The 14,817-nt window shown below is 35.9% G+C and overlaps 1 protein-coding gene and 1 pseudogene across 1 annotated transcript; one reads left to right on the top strand and one right to left on the bottom strand.

Moving 5' to 3' along the window:
• Nucleotides 1-3,842: 3,842 nt before the first annotated feature.
• On the top strand, nucleotides 3,843-7,956 carry LOC109208351 (monogalactosyldiacylglycerol synthase 2, chloroplastic-like). The gene is made up of 8 exons (XM_019371454.1): nucleotides 3,843-4,643; nucleotides 5,415-5,587; nucleotides 6,222-6,383; nucleotides 6,476-6,617; nucleotides 6,708-6,932; nucleotides 7,044-7,106; nucleotides 7,202-7,276; nucleotides 7,383-7,956. The coding sequence occupies exons 1-8, from the start codon at nucleotides 4,386-4,388 to the stop codon at nucleotides 7,641-7,643; spliced, it is 1,359 nt and encodes a 452-aa protein (XP_019226999.1). The 5' UTR covers nucleotides 3,843-4,385; the 3' UTR covers nucleotides 7,644-7,956.
• A 920-nt stretch (nucleotides 7,957-8,876) lies between these two features.
• LOC109208353 overlaps nucleotides 8,877-14,817 on the bottom strand; it is an 8,238-nt pseudogene continuing 2,297 nt past the window's right edge.

Below are 14,817 nucleotides of genomic sequence, written 5' to 3'. Positions count from 1 at the left end.
TTATCCGTAATAACATGCTCTTTTGATCATTTAAATGTTATGACATACTATAAAATTCCACAAGTTTTAAGTGTATCCTTAATAACATGCTCTTAAGAAACTGATTACTAACTAGCAATAATTAAAGGCGAATTCAAGATTGCTGGGTTTTTATCTAATTAGATAAGAGGTGTGAATCGGAAATGGAGGGAAAAGATTTAGAGAGAAACGAAAAGTTTGAAGTATTTCCTTTACTAATGCACTTTGTCCCTAATCGGAAAATGGAAAGAAAATCTTTGTGCTTAGCTCTTAAAGAATTGAGAAGAAGTGGTGCCTCGCGCCGTTTGTTGAGTTCGACGAAGTTCTGTAATTTCCATTGTCGCTCGGAACATTTATTTATTCTGCTTCTGTTTTATTCTATTTTTTGCAAAAATTATTTTCGAACACAGGTTGACAACAAGGATTTCATGAGTTTGGACTCAAAATTTTACCACACCCCATCAAATTTACTTTGATTCGAAATATATTGATTATTTGTACTTATATAATAGAGTTTAAGGCAAAGTTACTTATTTAAGATAAACTCATTGCGTGTTCACTAAATAAATTGGACGGATCGAAAATATATGAGTCTGAAACTTAAAGTAAGTAGTGTACGTATGCATGTGTGTGTGTTACACACACAGAACACCCTGCAATATATTGAACTTTCTTATATTTTCATTTTTTTGTCCGTTATGTGCAAAAATACAAAATACTGAGTGCACGTTTTAAATATTATATTATTGTAAAAAAGAAGCTGGTGTTATAGGAGGTCTGATTAATAGGATGAGTATACGTTGAAATTTGTTGAACAGAAATCAGCATGTTTTTTCCTAATATAAAATGTTTATCCTGATTTCGCACAAACTGAAAAATGTAAGAATTAATGATAAAAACTACAGTAAAATAAGCAAACCAATGCGATAAACAATTACGACCTTTGAGCTAATTGCTCTCGAACCAGTCGAACGAACTATTAAAAATAAGAACTGAACAATGGAGCTTGCAAGAGATAAAAATGTGATATATTGCTTTGATATGCGTGAATATAAGATGATTACAAATGGTTAAGACCCTCGTTATATAGTAGAGGAAACCTATTTACGGTATAATTCTAATTACAGAAGGAAATCTCACGATTAGCTAAATAACCGTCCTTGATTTGATCTGTTCTGAGATTTCCGCTGTAATTCTTGACCAGTTACGGATATCTCGCCTTTCCGTTATTACGCTATCTTTGGTCTTGCTCGAGTTCGATCTCGATCATTACTGGTCTTGATCTCGACAGGTACCTCGAATCCCGAACTCGGTACCTTATCCTCGTATCTCGGTCTGACGTGCTACTGGCCGATCTTCAACTCATCTCCCTGGTTCCGGTTAATCAGTGATCACGCCCAACTATGCCTTATAAAAAGGACAATGCGGTCGTTGCAAATATAATCCGGTCTACAAGTCCGGAGTCGAATCCCACAGAGAACTAAGGTTTAGCTACAACTGTTCACTATCACCAAGAAGACAAGCTTGAACAATTCCTAACTTATAGATATTAAGATTCTTGTGTTTAACTACTTAACTAACAATTTAAAATAGTAAATTAACAACTAAATATACTAAGGTTTAGAGACAAGGTTAAGGAGGTCTAGAGTTATGATTTTTTCAATTGTCGGAATCCTTCCCGCTATGTCTTCTATAATTTCGCCTAAGTATTCTCTACCAACCATGAGCACTCTAATTACCGTAAATCTCTCCCGAGTAATTACGACAATTTACTTGACGCACTCTCCCGAGCTACGCTAGCTGGCTTTTAATACAGCTCACTTTAGATCGCACCCAAGGCTTCGTTATCCCTAATCCCGCCTTTAAACCCTCGGTTATTGATCCCTCATATACTCTGGGAGTGGTGTTGTTCAACAATTACCTAAATATGCACTCTCTCCCGAGTTATGCATACTAAATAGGCACAGCTAATTGAGAGCTCTTCAATCAACTAGAATATAAACGTAGTTGAACAAATAGAGAAAAGCTATGGCTCAATTATATAAAAACATAACAAGAATTTATCCTACAAAAGGTTCTATCAAAACTCTAGATAACAAATTAGCTATTCATAATAGTATGTAAAACTACAATACTAAAAGTCATAACCAACAATGAAAAATAGGAAGAGGAAGGAAAAACTCGTAGAAGAATTCTCCGCCTTGCTCCCAATGTGTTCTTGCCTCCTTAGGTCGAATCTATGTCTCAAAATATGTCCCCTTCTTGTTCTTGGCCGGCCTCCTTTGTTTAATATAGGGTTTAGGACTTAAAATCCCATGTTTTGCACTTTAGTCCCTGAAATTTTTGCTTCCTGCCGCGGTTTTGCCGCGGTCGCGGTGGAACCGCGGCCAAACATGCCCTCTGATTCTTCAGTTGTCCGCGACCATCTTCTGCCGCGGTTCTGCCGCGGTCGCGGCAAAACCGCGATTTTTCACCCTATTCCGTTTGGAATTTGGAAAAACGTAAAACATGAAAGTTGTAGCCCTTTGAGTTAGCTTTCCAACCATATATTGTGGAGCCCAAATGAAGTTCTGAGCAAAAAGTTATGTCTATTTTACTAGACAGTGCGCAATATGCCTCCTCAAGTCTTCGTTCGTACTTAATTATAAAATTTGACCTCCGAACACGATCCCGGCTTAATTCCTTGAGCTTTTACTCAGACTTCAAAGCTTCAAATCACTTAAATTCATTCCATAACATCTATATAGCTCGGAATCACACCTACAAGGCATAAAACACACGATTAGTGCAAAACACTAGCGATTAAAGCGCAAACTCAATTAAAGTGCAGTAAATTCGAGTGTAATAAGCGACTAAAATATGCAATTATAGCCTATCATCAATCAGCAAAATTAGGCATGCCCGATTTTGACTGTATACATAAAATATACTTTCTTTTTTTTCAAATTAATCAATTTTTGCTTCTTATATTGAATATATAGTTTAAGAAAAAGGAGATAGGGAACTTAAATTAGAAAAATACAGCTCAATAAACTTGGCTATGGCCCATGAAAACTATACCATATATAGGAAGATTATGAATAATTCATTAAAAATGAATGCACACACCTGTCAAAGCAAATGGTGAACACCAACTTGCATGGGCTTAACAACTGTTTAGGAGATAATGTCTTATTTTAAAAAATCCATTACGCACCACTTCAAAAATGTACTATCTCCATTCCAATTTATGTTACGTCGTTTGACTCGACATAAAATTTATAAAAAAAAAAGATCGATTTTTAAGATTTGTGATGTTAAACATGTCATAACGTTTACTTTAAAACTTGTCAAACTTGTGATCTTAAACATAACATAACATGTGTGTGGCTTTAGAAATTTCTATTTAAGGGTATAAATTGTTTTCAAATTTAGAAATGTATTTTTTTGGAACACACTAATAAGAAAATAATGCCTTTTTTTTTTTTTACTGTTCCACACAATATTTGATACTTGCTTTGGAGATCTGACTAATTCAGATTCACACTGCGTAACGATTAAAAGGAGAACTACTCCCTACAAAAATTTTTATATTCCCAAAACTCAAATCCGATACTTCTAATTAAGAGACAAGTGATACTATTCATCTGACCACAATCTTTGACGGTAGAAATAGAGTCTCTCCGGAACATAGAGGATTACAAGAGAGAGAAAAAAACATTACTATCGACCAATAAAAATATGGTAAAATAAATGTTCAAATTATTTGTTTTTTTCCAACAAATATTCGAATCTGCCCAAAATGCGAATCCAACGCCAATAAATTCCTCTAAAGTCTAAACACTGCCACCAAATATGTCCCAAATGGCATCATTCGAGTATCTAAAAATAGCACCATTCTCCACATCTCTCTCTTCTCTGTCCTTTCATTAACAGAAAAAAACCAACCCCATTTCTCCATACTTTATACTCTCTAAAGAACCCTTTAAAGGGTGTCCAATTCTTCCATTTTCTTGAAATTTCATAAACCCTTTGTGCATTTTTGTTGCCATTTTCTCTTCTTTTTCACCAACTCTTTGATCTTGCCGGAATACCCATTTTCCGGCAGGTCAAAGGGGTGGTGAATTCATCATTTCCTTGGAAATTTGATTTCTTTACGTACCTGGGTTGGTGTTTGATTTTGATATACATTTCCCACAAAAAAAATTAAAAATTTTGAACTTTATACCAACTTTTTTAGGTCAAAGGGGTGGTGAATTTCAATTCTTTATCTGAGTTGGTGTTTAATTTTGATATACATTTCCAAGAAAAAGAATAAAAATTGGAACTTTATACCAATTTGTATATATAGAGATTTCAAGAATTGATATTGAGAAAAGGAGGTGGTGATGGAGGTGATTTCTGCTATGAATCCAATAAGCAATGTATTGGAAAGAGTTGGGGTTTATGGGTTTGTAGGGAGCAGCACAAAGGGGTGCAATAATGAATTTCAAGATGAAGAATATGATACAATGGAAATGGTGCAAATTGGTGCTGAAAGGACCAAAAATGTGCTTATTTTGATGAGTGATACAGGAGGTGGACATAGAGCTTCAGCTGAGGCGATTCGCGATGCTTTCCATTTGGAATTTGGGGACGAGTATAATGTAAAGTTTTATCTTATCTGGTTTTCTAGCTATTTAATCTGAATTACTTTGTTTGTTGCATTTTTTGTTTGGAAATTTTGCCCTTGCTTGGAAATGTAATGTCAATTCATGTGGTCCTATGTGCATCATTGAGTTTATTGTCATAATCCTCAAATTTGAAACTTGATGGCATAACTTTGAGGAATTATGTATTTTTGTAACTTGATGTCATATTCTGCTTTAAGGGGAGTTTGGCGTAACCGGTAAAGTTGATGTTATATAACCAGGAGATCACGGGTTCGAGGTGTAGAAACAGCTTCTTGCAGAAATGCAGGGTAAGACTGCGCACAATAGACCCTTGTGGTCTGGCCCTTCCCTGGACCCTGCACATAGCGGGAGCTTAGTGCACCGGACTGCCCTTTTTGATGTCACATTCTGCTTTGCATTTCTGATTAGCTCTTGAAAGTTAAAGGATGTTGAGTAGAATATAGGTTTGACCTCCAATTTGTGTTATTTCCTTTTGGCTGTGTCTCCAAAATCAATCCAAAACTATGTTCTTGTTGCTTTGACTTACATAATTATCATGTTTATGGAGATCCCATCTGGTTGCCATCTTTCTTCTGCTAGCTTAACTACTTTGCTAGGATAAATTTTTGACTTGGTTAGGTTTAACAAAAAGTGCGTGCTTAGGTGCTATTTCATTTAATCACATCCTATAGTCTTTGCTGTATAGGCCTACCTCGACTTCATATTTAAATTTAATGTTGTATTGATATGTTTTATTCTTAACAGATATTTGTGAAGGATGTTTGGAAGGAATACACTGGTTGGCCATTGAATAGCATGGAACAACAATATAAGTTCATGGTTAAACATGTGCAACTTTGGAGAGTTGCATTTCACAGCACGTCCCCTCGGTGGATACACTCTGCTTATCTTGCTGCCATTGCCGCCTTCTATGCCAAGTATATTTCCTTCTTTGGTTTTACCTTTCTTCCAAAGCTGTAGAAATTTGATAACTTTGAATGGTCAATAACGATTTTCTTTTGGCGTAATACCCCAATGACTTCTTTGTTTTATAAATGATTTTCCTTTGATACTCCTCGATACGCCAGTTAGGTTTGCACTAAAAATTCATCGTTTTTTAATAACAACAACTAGGCCTCAGTCCCAAACAAGTCGGTTCAGCGATATGAATCCTCATTCCTTTCATTTAGCTCAACTCATATTATCATCATTACCAAAAAAAAAGTGCAAGTAAAAAAGATAACTACAAACTCATCTTTTTTTTTAAATGGTAATATTTATTTTTGAATGCATTCAGTATTCTTTAATCATTTCTTTTAATACTTCATACTTCTCATTTTACAAATAGCAACTTGTCTCATTTGTTCATTACTCAGATATTAAAAATGATTGCTGACATGTTTGCTTAAATTGTACGCAAGAGTGGGGACTTTTTAATGCTATGCAAAGATATTGGATCAATATAGTATTCCTCGGCATTTGGATGAATCTTCTTCTATTCGTTTACTAAATTTCTAGTTGGTATCTTACCATTGATGAGATTTACTAAATGTTGCTTTGTAAAAATTGAAGGGAGGTAGAAGCTGGTTTGATGGAGTATAAGCCAGACATAATCATTAGTGTTCATCCTCTTATGCAACATATTCCTTTGTGGGTTCTAAAATGGCAAGGCCTACAAAAGAAAGTAATCTTTGTCACAGTTATTACAGATCTTAGTACTTGCCACCGTACATGGTAAATATTCAGTAACTTAATTTGGTGTTTCAACTAGCACTATTTTCATGTCATATATTCGGTCTAACTGTTAAAACTCTTTTTAAGGATAGGTTTCACCCTGGAGTCAATCGATTGTATTGCCCTGCTGAGGAGGTAGCAAAAAGGGCTTTACTTGATGGATTGGAAGAATCTCAAATACGCGTTTTTGGGTTGCCTATTCGTCCCTCTTTTTGCAGGGCAGTTCTTTCCAAGGTGAAATTTTCTGTCAATTTACAAAAGAGTTTTACTCCTTTGAATCCGCATGTCATTTCTTTCTTATTGTTTTCTTAATACTTGCTATAGGATGACCTCAGAGTAGAGCTTGAGATGGATCCTACGTTGCCCGCAGTGTTGCTGATGGGTGGAGGTGAAGGGATGGGACCCGTGAAAAAAACTGCAAAGGCTCTCGGAGAAGCTCTTTTCGACAAAGAAATGGAGAAACCTATTGGTCAAATGGTTGTCATATGTGGACGTAATGAAGAGCTAGCATCCACATTACAATCACTCGAATGGAACATCCCGGTCAAGGTAAAAAGAATTAGATTCTTGGAGTATGAATGCCTTTCGAAACTATATTACACCTCCGGTTTACTTAACAATGGAAAAATATTTAGAAATTTTTCTCTTCTCGCTATCTAGATTAAAGGATTCCAGAAGCAGATGGAGAAGTGGATGGGTGCATGTGACTGTATTATTACAAAGGTATGTCGATGCAGTCCTATTTTAGCGTTGCCTTGTAATCTTTTTCGTGCATTGCCTATGTAGCAGGACTAAACTTCAGTTATTTTTGCTTGTAGGCTGGACCTGGTACAATTGCAGAAGCATTAATCAGAGGGCTTCCAATTATCCTCAACGACTACATTCCTGGACAAGTTAGTGAAATCAAGAAGTTGATTTATCGACTGCTATAGCTATCATAGCGGTTGCTGATATGACATTGTTTAATTTACTGATTATTTTTTTGTTGTGTATTTGCAGGAAAAGGGAAACGTTCCATACGTTGTGGACAATGGAGCTGGTGTTTTCACGCGAAGTCCTAAGGAAACAGCCCGAATTGTTGCAGAGTGGTTTAGCACTAAGAGCGATGACCTCAAAACAATGTCAGAGAATGCACTAAAACTCGCACAACCTGATGCAGTTTTCGACATTGTGAAGGACATTCACGAGCTCGCATGCCAGAGGGGTCCTCTTGCCAACATTCCTTACGCGTTCACATCTTCATTTTCAAGCTTAATTTAACCAGATAGATTCTGTTTTTCTTTCACTACAAGGTCTAAGGTTTGTTCTAGTAGTATATTATGTAAATTAGGTTCAATGATCTTCATTCTTTTGCCAGAATCGTTTGGCGCTCATTTATAATATGTTAGATTATCTAGACAAATTCTGATCCTTGGTTAGTTGGAAAAAAAGGGCAAAAAAAGGGAGAAGTTTCTCATGTTGGAGTGTTGAATACATTCTTTTAGTATTAAGATTACTTGTCTTTTAGGACCTGTTTGAGGTTGCTTCAGAATTGAAGAAGTTAACTGTCCTGCAAAAGTTGATATTATCAGTGTTGAATATATTGTTTGGTTTCTTTTCAAGACAAATTCTTGTTACTTTCCTACTTGGAGTCCGGAACCGAAATGCCGTTAAGGTAAAACGTGGTTCAAAACCGCGTTTTACATATTTTGGTCACTATGTTTTTTTTCCACCTAAAAAAGTATTTTGAGTCCAAAAAGACAACATTTCAGTTCCGGCTTGTGACTCTTTTTCCTTGTGTCCACCCACTATAATCTTGCTTTGAGCTTAATTTTTACTAAGGAGTTTGATACCGCAATTGTGGATCAATGGCGGAGCTAGGATCTTAATTAAGGGGATTCAAAAAATAAAAAAAAAGTTAAAAATTCAACATCTCATATATACATTAAAAAGAAATTAATTTTATATACACGGTATAATTTTTCGGCGAAGGGGGTTCGAATGAACCCTGTCAGCCCCCTAGCTTCGCCATTGTTATGGATGTAAATGGGGAGGTAGGAGGCAGGGTAGCGTAAGCCTTAACTCGCTAAAGATTTAACTAAGCCTTAACTTAGCTAAAGATTTAACTTGCCTTGCCTTACCCGTTTAGCATACTTCCGAGATTTTACCCTACCCCGTTAATGTGTGTCACTAATGAGAGCAAATTGTTACATTTAATCAAAGACAGAGCTAGGATTTAAACTTTTATGAATGACTGAATTCTAAATTTAATATTTATACGTATTTAATTGGTCAAGACGATACAAAGAGTCAAAGTGTCTACTCCCCATCCGATGTTGGCAACCAACAACTATAAAGGAGAGACTTGCATATTCATGTTGGAAATCTACTTCGTTCATGATTATCTCACATCATAGAGCTTTTAAATATCATAATTTGGCTAAGCAAGCTCATGAAATGATTAATAATATCATAATTAATTACACAAAAGGATCATCAGCTTGATTAACTAATTTAAGCATCTCCTGGAGGTGCTGTGCCAGAAAGGAAGTGAGAAATAAGAGAAAGGGCTCTAGCAGGTTGGTAACTTGGAACTTCATGTCCTGCTCCTCTTACTGTTGCAAATGTTAGACCTCCTTTATATGTTTCTATGTATCCTCCAACCTACAATATCCAAATGAAGTTATTAATTTTCACTATTAAAATTAATGAATGATTTTAATTTCTTAATTACCTCTCCTCCGTACAACCAAGAGCGCCAAGGTTTTCTACTGTAAGCTCCATTGCCTTTATAGATATCTTTGAAGAAGTTACAGGTACTCTTCCATCTGTATCACCACTGCATTTTACAAGTACAAATAATATATATATATATATATATATATATATATATATATATTAAATTGAAACATATTTTATTAAATATTGAAGGCAAAATTCCTNTGACTTCTTTTCAGCATTTTTGTTGTCCTCTTCTATCCTCAAACGAACAATCAAGTCTTCTAGTGTCATTTCCTTCCGTTTGTGTTTAAGATAGTTCTTAAAATCCTTCCACAGCGGAGGTAACTTCTCAATGAAAGCAGCGACTTGAAAGGCCTCATTTATGACCATACCTTCAATAACAAATTCATTATTAATAATAAGATAAATCTTATTAATAAAATTATTGATTTGGGTCATACCTTCAGCAAGGAGGTCATGTACAATGACTTGTAGTTCTTGGACTTGAGTTATGACCGACCTAGTGTCAATCATCTTGAAATCCAAGAACCTTGCAGCCACGAACTTCTTAAGTCCGGCATCCTCAGTCTTGTACTTCTTCTCAAGCGCATTCCATAACGCTTTTGAAGTTTCCATGACACTATAGACATTGTACAAGCCATCTTCCAAACAACTCAAAATGTAATTTTTGCACAGGAAATCAGAATGTTTCCATGCTTCAGTTACAACAAGTCGTTCATCATCCGGAGTATTTTCAGCCATGACCGGAGGATCCTCCTTGATGAAACGTTGCAAACTCAACGTAGTAAGATAGAAGAGCATCTTCATTTGCCAGCGTTTGAAGTCAATACCAGAAAACTTTCCGGGTTTTTCTGCCGGTGCCATAGCATGAGCAGGAGTAGAACGGCTTGACGAGGCAGCAACACTCGTAACAGTAGCACCCGTTCCCGCAACACTTCCATTAGTTTGGTTTTCATTCGTCATATTTCTATAAAGTTGAAAACAATACAGAACTTTATTAAATCAGTGAAGTTTTGATATCTTCAAACTGAATATCAAACCAAACATACAACACGTAACAATGGTGAAGTTTTTATATACTTCAAACCCGTACGTTTATTATTCCGGCAAAGTTTTTATGTACTTTAAACCGGACAGAAAGAATTATTGGAGTAGAAAGCAACAAGGCTTTAGTCTCCAAAACAGTATACAAAATATGAATAACAGTTTAATATATGTTTCAACACAGAAACGTTAGTGTTATAAATTTCCTTAAGCTTGTGAGCGTTACTGTGTTAAAACACTAAATCAGGAAAACAAAACTGTTAGAAGAATTAAAGAAATCTGGAAAAATAGTAGAGTTTAAGAAATATTTCGAGTCCACAATTTGCTTGTGTGTCCTTAAGGAATTTTAACCCCCTCACACGTTGCCAAGGTAATGGATTAAATCCTCCCAGGATAAAACGGAATAAACCTTCCTGCAACAATGGCAATACAAACTGCGGGATACCAACGAACTCAAAGAACGGAGCAAAATCACACTTACGAATTTGAGAGAGAGAGACTGCGAATTAGGATGCAGTATATTCAGAAAGAAAGAAGTTCTGGAGTGTTTTCGTGTGTAGAAAATGGAGCCTTGCCTCAGAATTTATAGGCAATTATCAGAAGAGGTGTCTGGAAAAGGTGCCTTTTCAGAAGAATTCGCTGCCTGCCGCGGTTCTACTGCGGTCGCGGCAGAACCGCGGTCAGAGAGGCTTTCTGAACCTGCCTGCCGCGGTTCTACCGCGGCCAGAGAGGCCCTCTGAACCTTCAGCGGGGTTCTGGCGTATTTTCAGCAGTGATTTGGCATTTAATTAATTATCCAAATCCAAATCCAAAGCCGAAGCCGAGCCGAGCGAGCGACGACGACGGCGCGGGGGTTAATTCTCTTCAACTCCTTTTAAGAGCTTTAAGAAGTGATTCTATATATAAGCACACAAATGTGGTTGTCCCTCACCAATGGGGGACAAAGTATAAGACAAAAGTTTACTTCTTCAAATTTTCATTTTTCCCTCCATTTTATTTCCCTCCATTTCCAATTCACACTTCTTCTACTTTAAAGCCCAATGGCTTAAAGTCCAACAATCTCGTTGTATTTCCATGTATTTCATTGTATTCATTGTCTTTTTTTTCATTGTATTCCAAAGTATCTCGCTGTATTCCATCTATTTCATTGTATTCACTGTCTCGCTGTATTCCATGAATGTATTTATATATTTTTTAATTAATATAATTTATGTATTCAGATGTATATATGTATTCAAATGTATCTGCAGTATATATTCATATGTTTTTGCACTATAGATGAATCTCGAATTTTATTGGTTGAAAACAGAAACACCCACGAACGATATCAAAAAAAAAGGGAAGGATTAGGGAACTCGGCAATTGCTCTGTTGAAAAATTTTCAGCATATTTCGCGTTAAATACAGATTATGGGTGATGTAATTGAGTTATATTAGGAGTCTATTGTGTTAATTGATTCACTTTCCGTTTAAAAACAGCTGAATAGACCACGATTTGCGCTATTTACGTTACTGTATTCACAAATACATATCGTGAATACAGTCGAATACAAAATTGTCTAGCTGGAATCCCCTGTTTCACGCCGAGTTTTGCTACTGTATTCATGAATACAATAGCTTAAATACATCGAATACACTCCAAAAAAAACTGAACACATAGCTTTAGGAAGTGATATAATAAATGGTAGCTACAACTAGCTAATAACCACTAAACAATAATGGTTTGTGAAAATTTCTCATCAGATATCACTTCAGCCTACAACGCATCCGAAAATGATCCATATTTGAAGACCTAACCTGGTTTGGCCCAGGTTGTACATATTTTAAAATTTTCTTTGCACCTATTAGCCCATAGTAAATTACTAACGGTAATTTATTAATGAAAAAATTTCATATAAAAATAACTGGGCTCCCTACTTTTTAATTTTGTAGCCCATATTTTAATTTACAACCAACTAGCCTAAAAATAATAGGCTAAGATTCAACATCCAACTCCAATAGGTTCTCGAAATTACTATTCAATTTTTAAAAAAGAGTACTCAAGCTTTTAAATTAATTTTCGAATCAGAAACTGTGACTCAAATATTAGTTCAACAAGCCAAATCCATGTGGGTGGTGAAAATTAGATTTTTAACAAGCTTAAATATGCGGGTTCAAATTTCGAATTTGATTTTGTGAGAAATTTGGAGTGGGTGTTATTTAGACTTGTTAGAAATAATATAAGGAGGTTGTATATAAAATTGAAGTCATTTAATGGAAATTTGGACGGGTTTTGAACAAGAGTTGCAACTGAAAATCGTGGAAGAAGTTCGTTTACAAAAGCTTGTATAAAGGTGTATAAAGTGTATAAGATGTGTTTATACACTCATATACACTATTATACAAGATTATACATAATTATACAAAAAACTGATTTCTTCTTCTTTCTTGCGTCTTTTCTGAAATTTAACTCAAATCTTGCTCAAATCTACTTCAAATTTAAATTTTGAACTCATTTTGATATTTTCAATCAATTGGAACAACACCCAATCCAAACGACTAACAAACTCAAAAAATTTTATTTTCGAAAGCGAAGCTTTGAATGGTCTTCAATGATGGACTTCTACTCTTCAATTTTCTTACATTGCAACCAGGTGACACAAGAGGAAAAGCAGTAATGGCGGACGGCCCCTTGAAGCATATGTAGAAGATGCGAGAAAAAGAGAGAGTGAAAGCAAAAAAAAAAAAAAAAAGTTACCGTTACTAATTTACAATGCTTTTCGGCGATGAATTACCCAATTAATTAATTTAGTTACCTTTTCGGCAATGATTTCATATGCTTACATACAATTTATTAAACCCGTCCACATCCATTAAACTATACTTTACACTCACTATACCTATCAATGTTTCTGTCATGGTGTAATTGGCATGTAATGAATTTTATCCCTTTTCTGAACAAACAATTACTGGAGAGTCCATAAACAAAAGATAAAGAAATACTTTTTGATGTGTAAATTGTATTGAGACGCCACCGTACTTTGCTTTTGATGCTTTGTGTAATCAGCCATTTGGTATTATGCAATAGGGAAGAAACAAAGTCAATCTAAAGTTAGAAAGTCTTGGCGATTCTAGTTATGTCTCACGTAAAGTTCTAGTGATACTTTTCTTAAAGATTTAAATATATTTAGTGAAAGATAGGACACAATGAGGGAACAAAAATATAAGTAATACCTTTTCGTTAAGACTATTTTTTAGTCATGCTAGCACTTTTTACTTTACGTTCTATGTTTTTCTAGGCGTTATTTAGCCTTTTAGAGATTTATACATACGCTTTATTTTTATATTTTTATTCTGTATAATAATGGCCAAAGACAAGTTTATATGAAATAACATGATCAGTGATGCATTTCTTGTTGTTAAAACTTATATACAGCACGATTTCGGGATATTGATCGAACAAGTGAATTTTGATTAATAGATTGTTAAACCAGGGAAAAAGATAGCAATTGGCATAGGTCGTCATGACTTATATGAGAAATAAAGGATAGGCAATTACTGTTTGTCGAAAGAAAGACAAGAAAAGGAATCAAAGTGAGGCAACTAAGCGGCAGCCCATATAAAGCTTCGCCTAATTGACCTTTTCATGCGCAGTGTCATGGGCGGCTTTCCAGCCATGCCCCATAACCCCTTGGGCGTGCCCCGTGGCGTCCTAGCGAACCTCCCAATGCCTAGCGCCACGGACGGCCCCGTGGTCTTGGCCGCGCCAAGTGACAAGCGCGCAGGTGCCTCTGTCGCCCCACCGATATCCCTCGCGAGCGCCAAGCCGCAGGCAGAAGCCAACAGCGCCGCGCGTGCAGACAACGCCGCGCGCGCAGACCGTGATGCCAAAGACACTGCTGCTGACAACGGACCTGCTGCTGCCTTATAGAAAACTAAGTCATTTTCATTGTAAATATAGAGTAGTTTTATTTCATGTACTTCCATTATGTTTCTCTAGCTTAGTCAAGTCTAGTCTTGTAACTTTGGATTATTTTTTTTAAGTACTATTAGGGGGGATCAAGCAATCAAAACTTTCTAGCAAGCAAGCAATTCTCTGTACTGGTGTCTCTCCCCCTCGACACCGCGTTGCTTTTCTGTAATAGCTTTCATTAATGCAATCAAGCTTTCTTTCATTCTGAATTCTCATTTCTGTTCTCTCAATTGCTCTTGACATTGGTTTTCCCGTACGGCACTGACAATCTCGTCTAGCGTATGGAGGGGACCTCAGTTGGCGGACAGCAACTGCACTGACATCAGTTGCCTAGCCTTACGTCGTCCTTCCAAGGAATCTCAGGAAGGCGCCGCGTAACAGTTCTCACGGGCGACCGAGCTTGTATCGAAGGTCCAATCGAGGACAAATTCCACTGTTCAACCTAAGATCAGGTTGGATCACCATATTGTGATTGATTTGATCGTTTATTTTATTTTTTACTCATTTAATTGTTGTTCTTGATTATTCGTATTAAATTAAACCATATATCCTTTAAACTTTAATTATTGCTCATTTTAGGGGTAAACACAATCTATATTAGACTCTTTCGAAGTTAGATTTTTTTTCTTAAAAAAAGGGTTTTACCAGCTTTTAAAAACGGTAGGATTAACAAAATTCTAGTAGATTTGTTTACGATTAAACTTTAAATTAAGGATGT

Source organism: Nicotiana attenuata, unplaced genomic scaffold, assembly GCF_001879085.1.
Source record: "Nicotiana attenuata strain UT unplaced genomic scaffold, NIATTr2, whole genome shotgun sequence".
NCBI lineage: Eukaryota > Viridiplantae > Streptophyta > Magnoliopsida > Solanales > Solanaceae > Nicotiana > Nicotiana attenuata.
This window is presented reverse-complemented; position numbering and strand designations above follow the sequence as displayed.

Excerpts from the sequence above, each read along its gene's own strand:
- LOC109208351 (XM_019371454.1), top strand. The coding sequence starts at position 4,386 with ATGGAGGTGATTTCTGCTATGAATCCAATAAGCAATGTATTGGAAAGA. Across the intron at positions 4,644-5,414 it reads AATTTGGGGACGAGTATAAT|ATATTTGTGAAGGATGTTTG; the intron begins GTAAAGTTTTAT and ends TATTCTTAACAG. Across the intron at positions 5,588-6,221 it reads ATTGCCGCCTTCTATGCCAA|GGAGGTAGAAGCTGGTTTGA; the intron begins GTATATTTCCTT and ends TAAAAATTGAAG.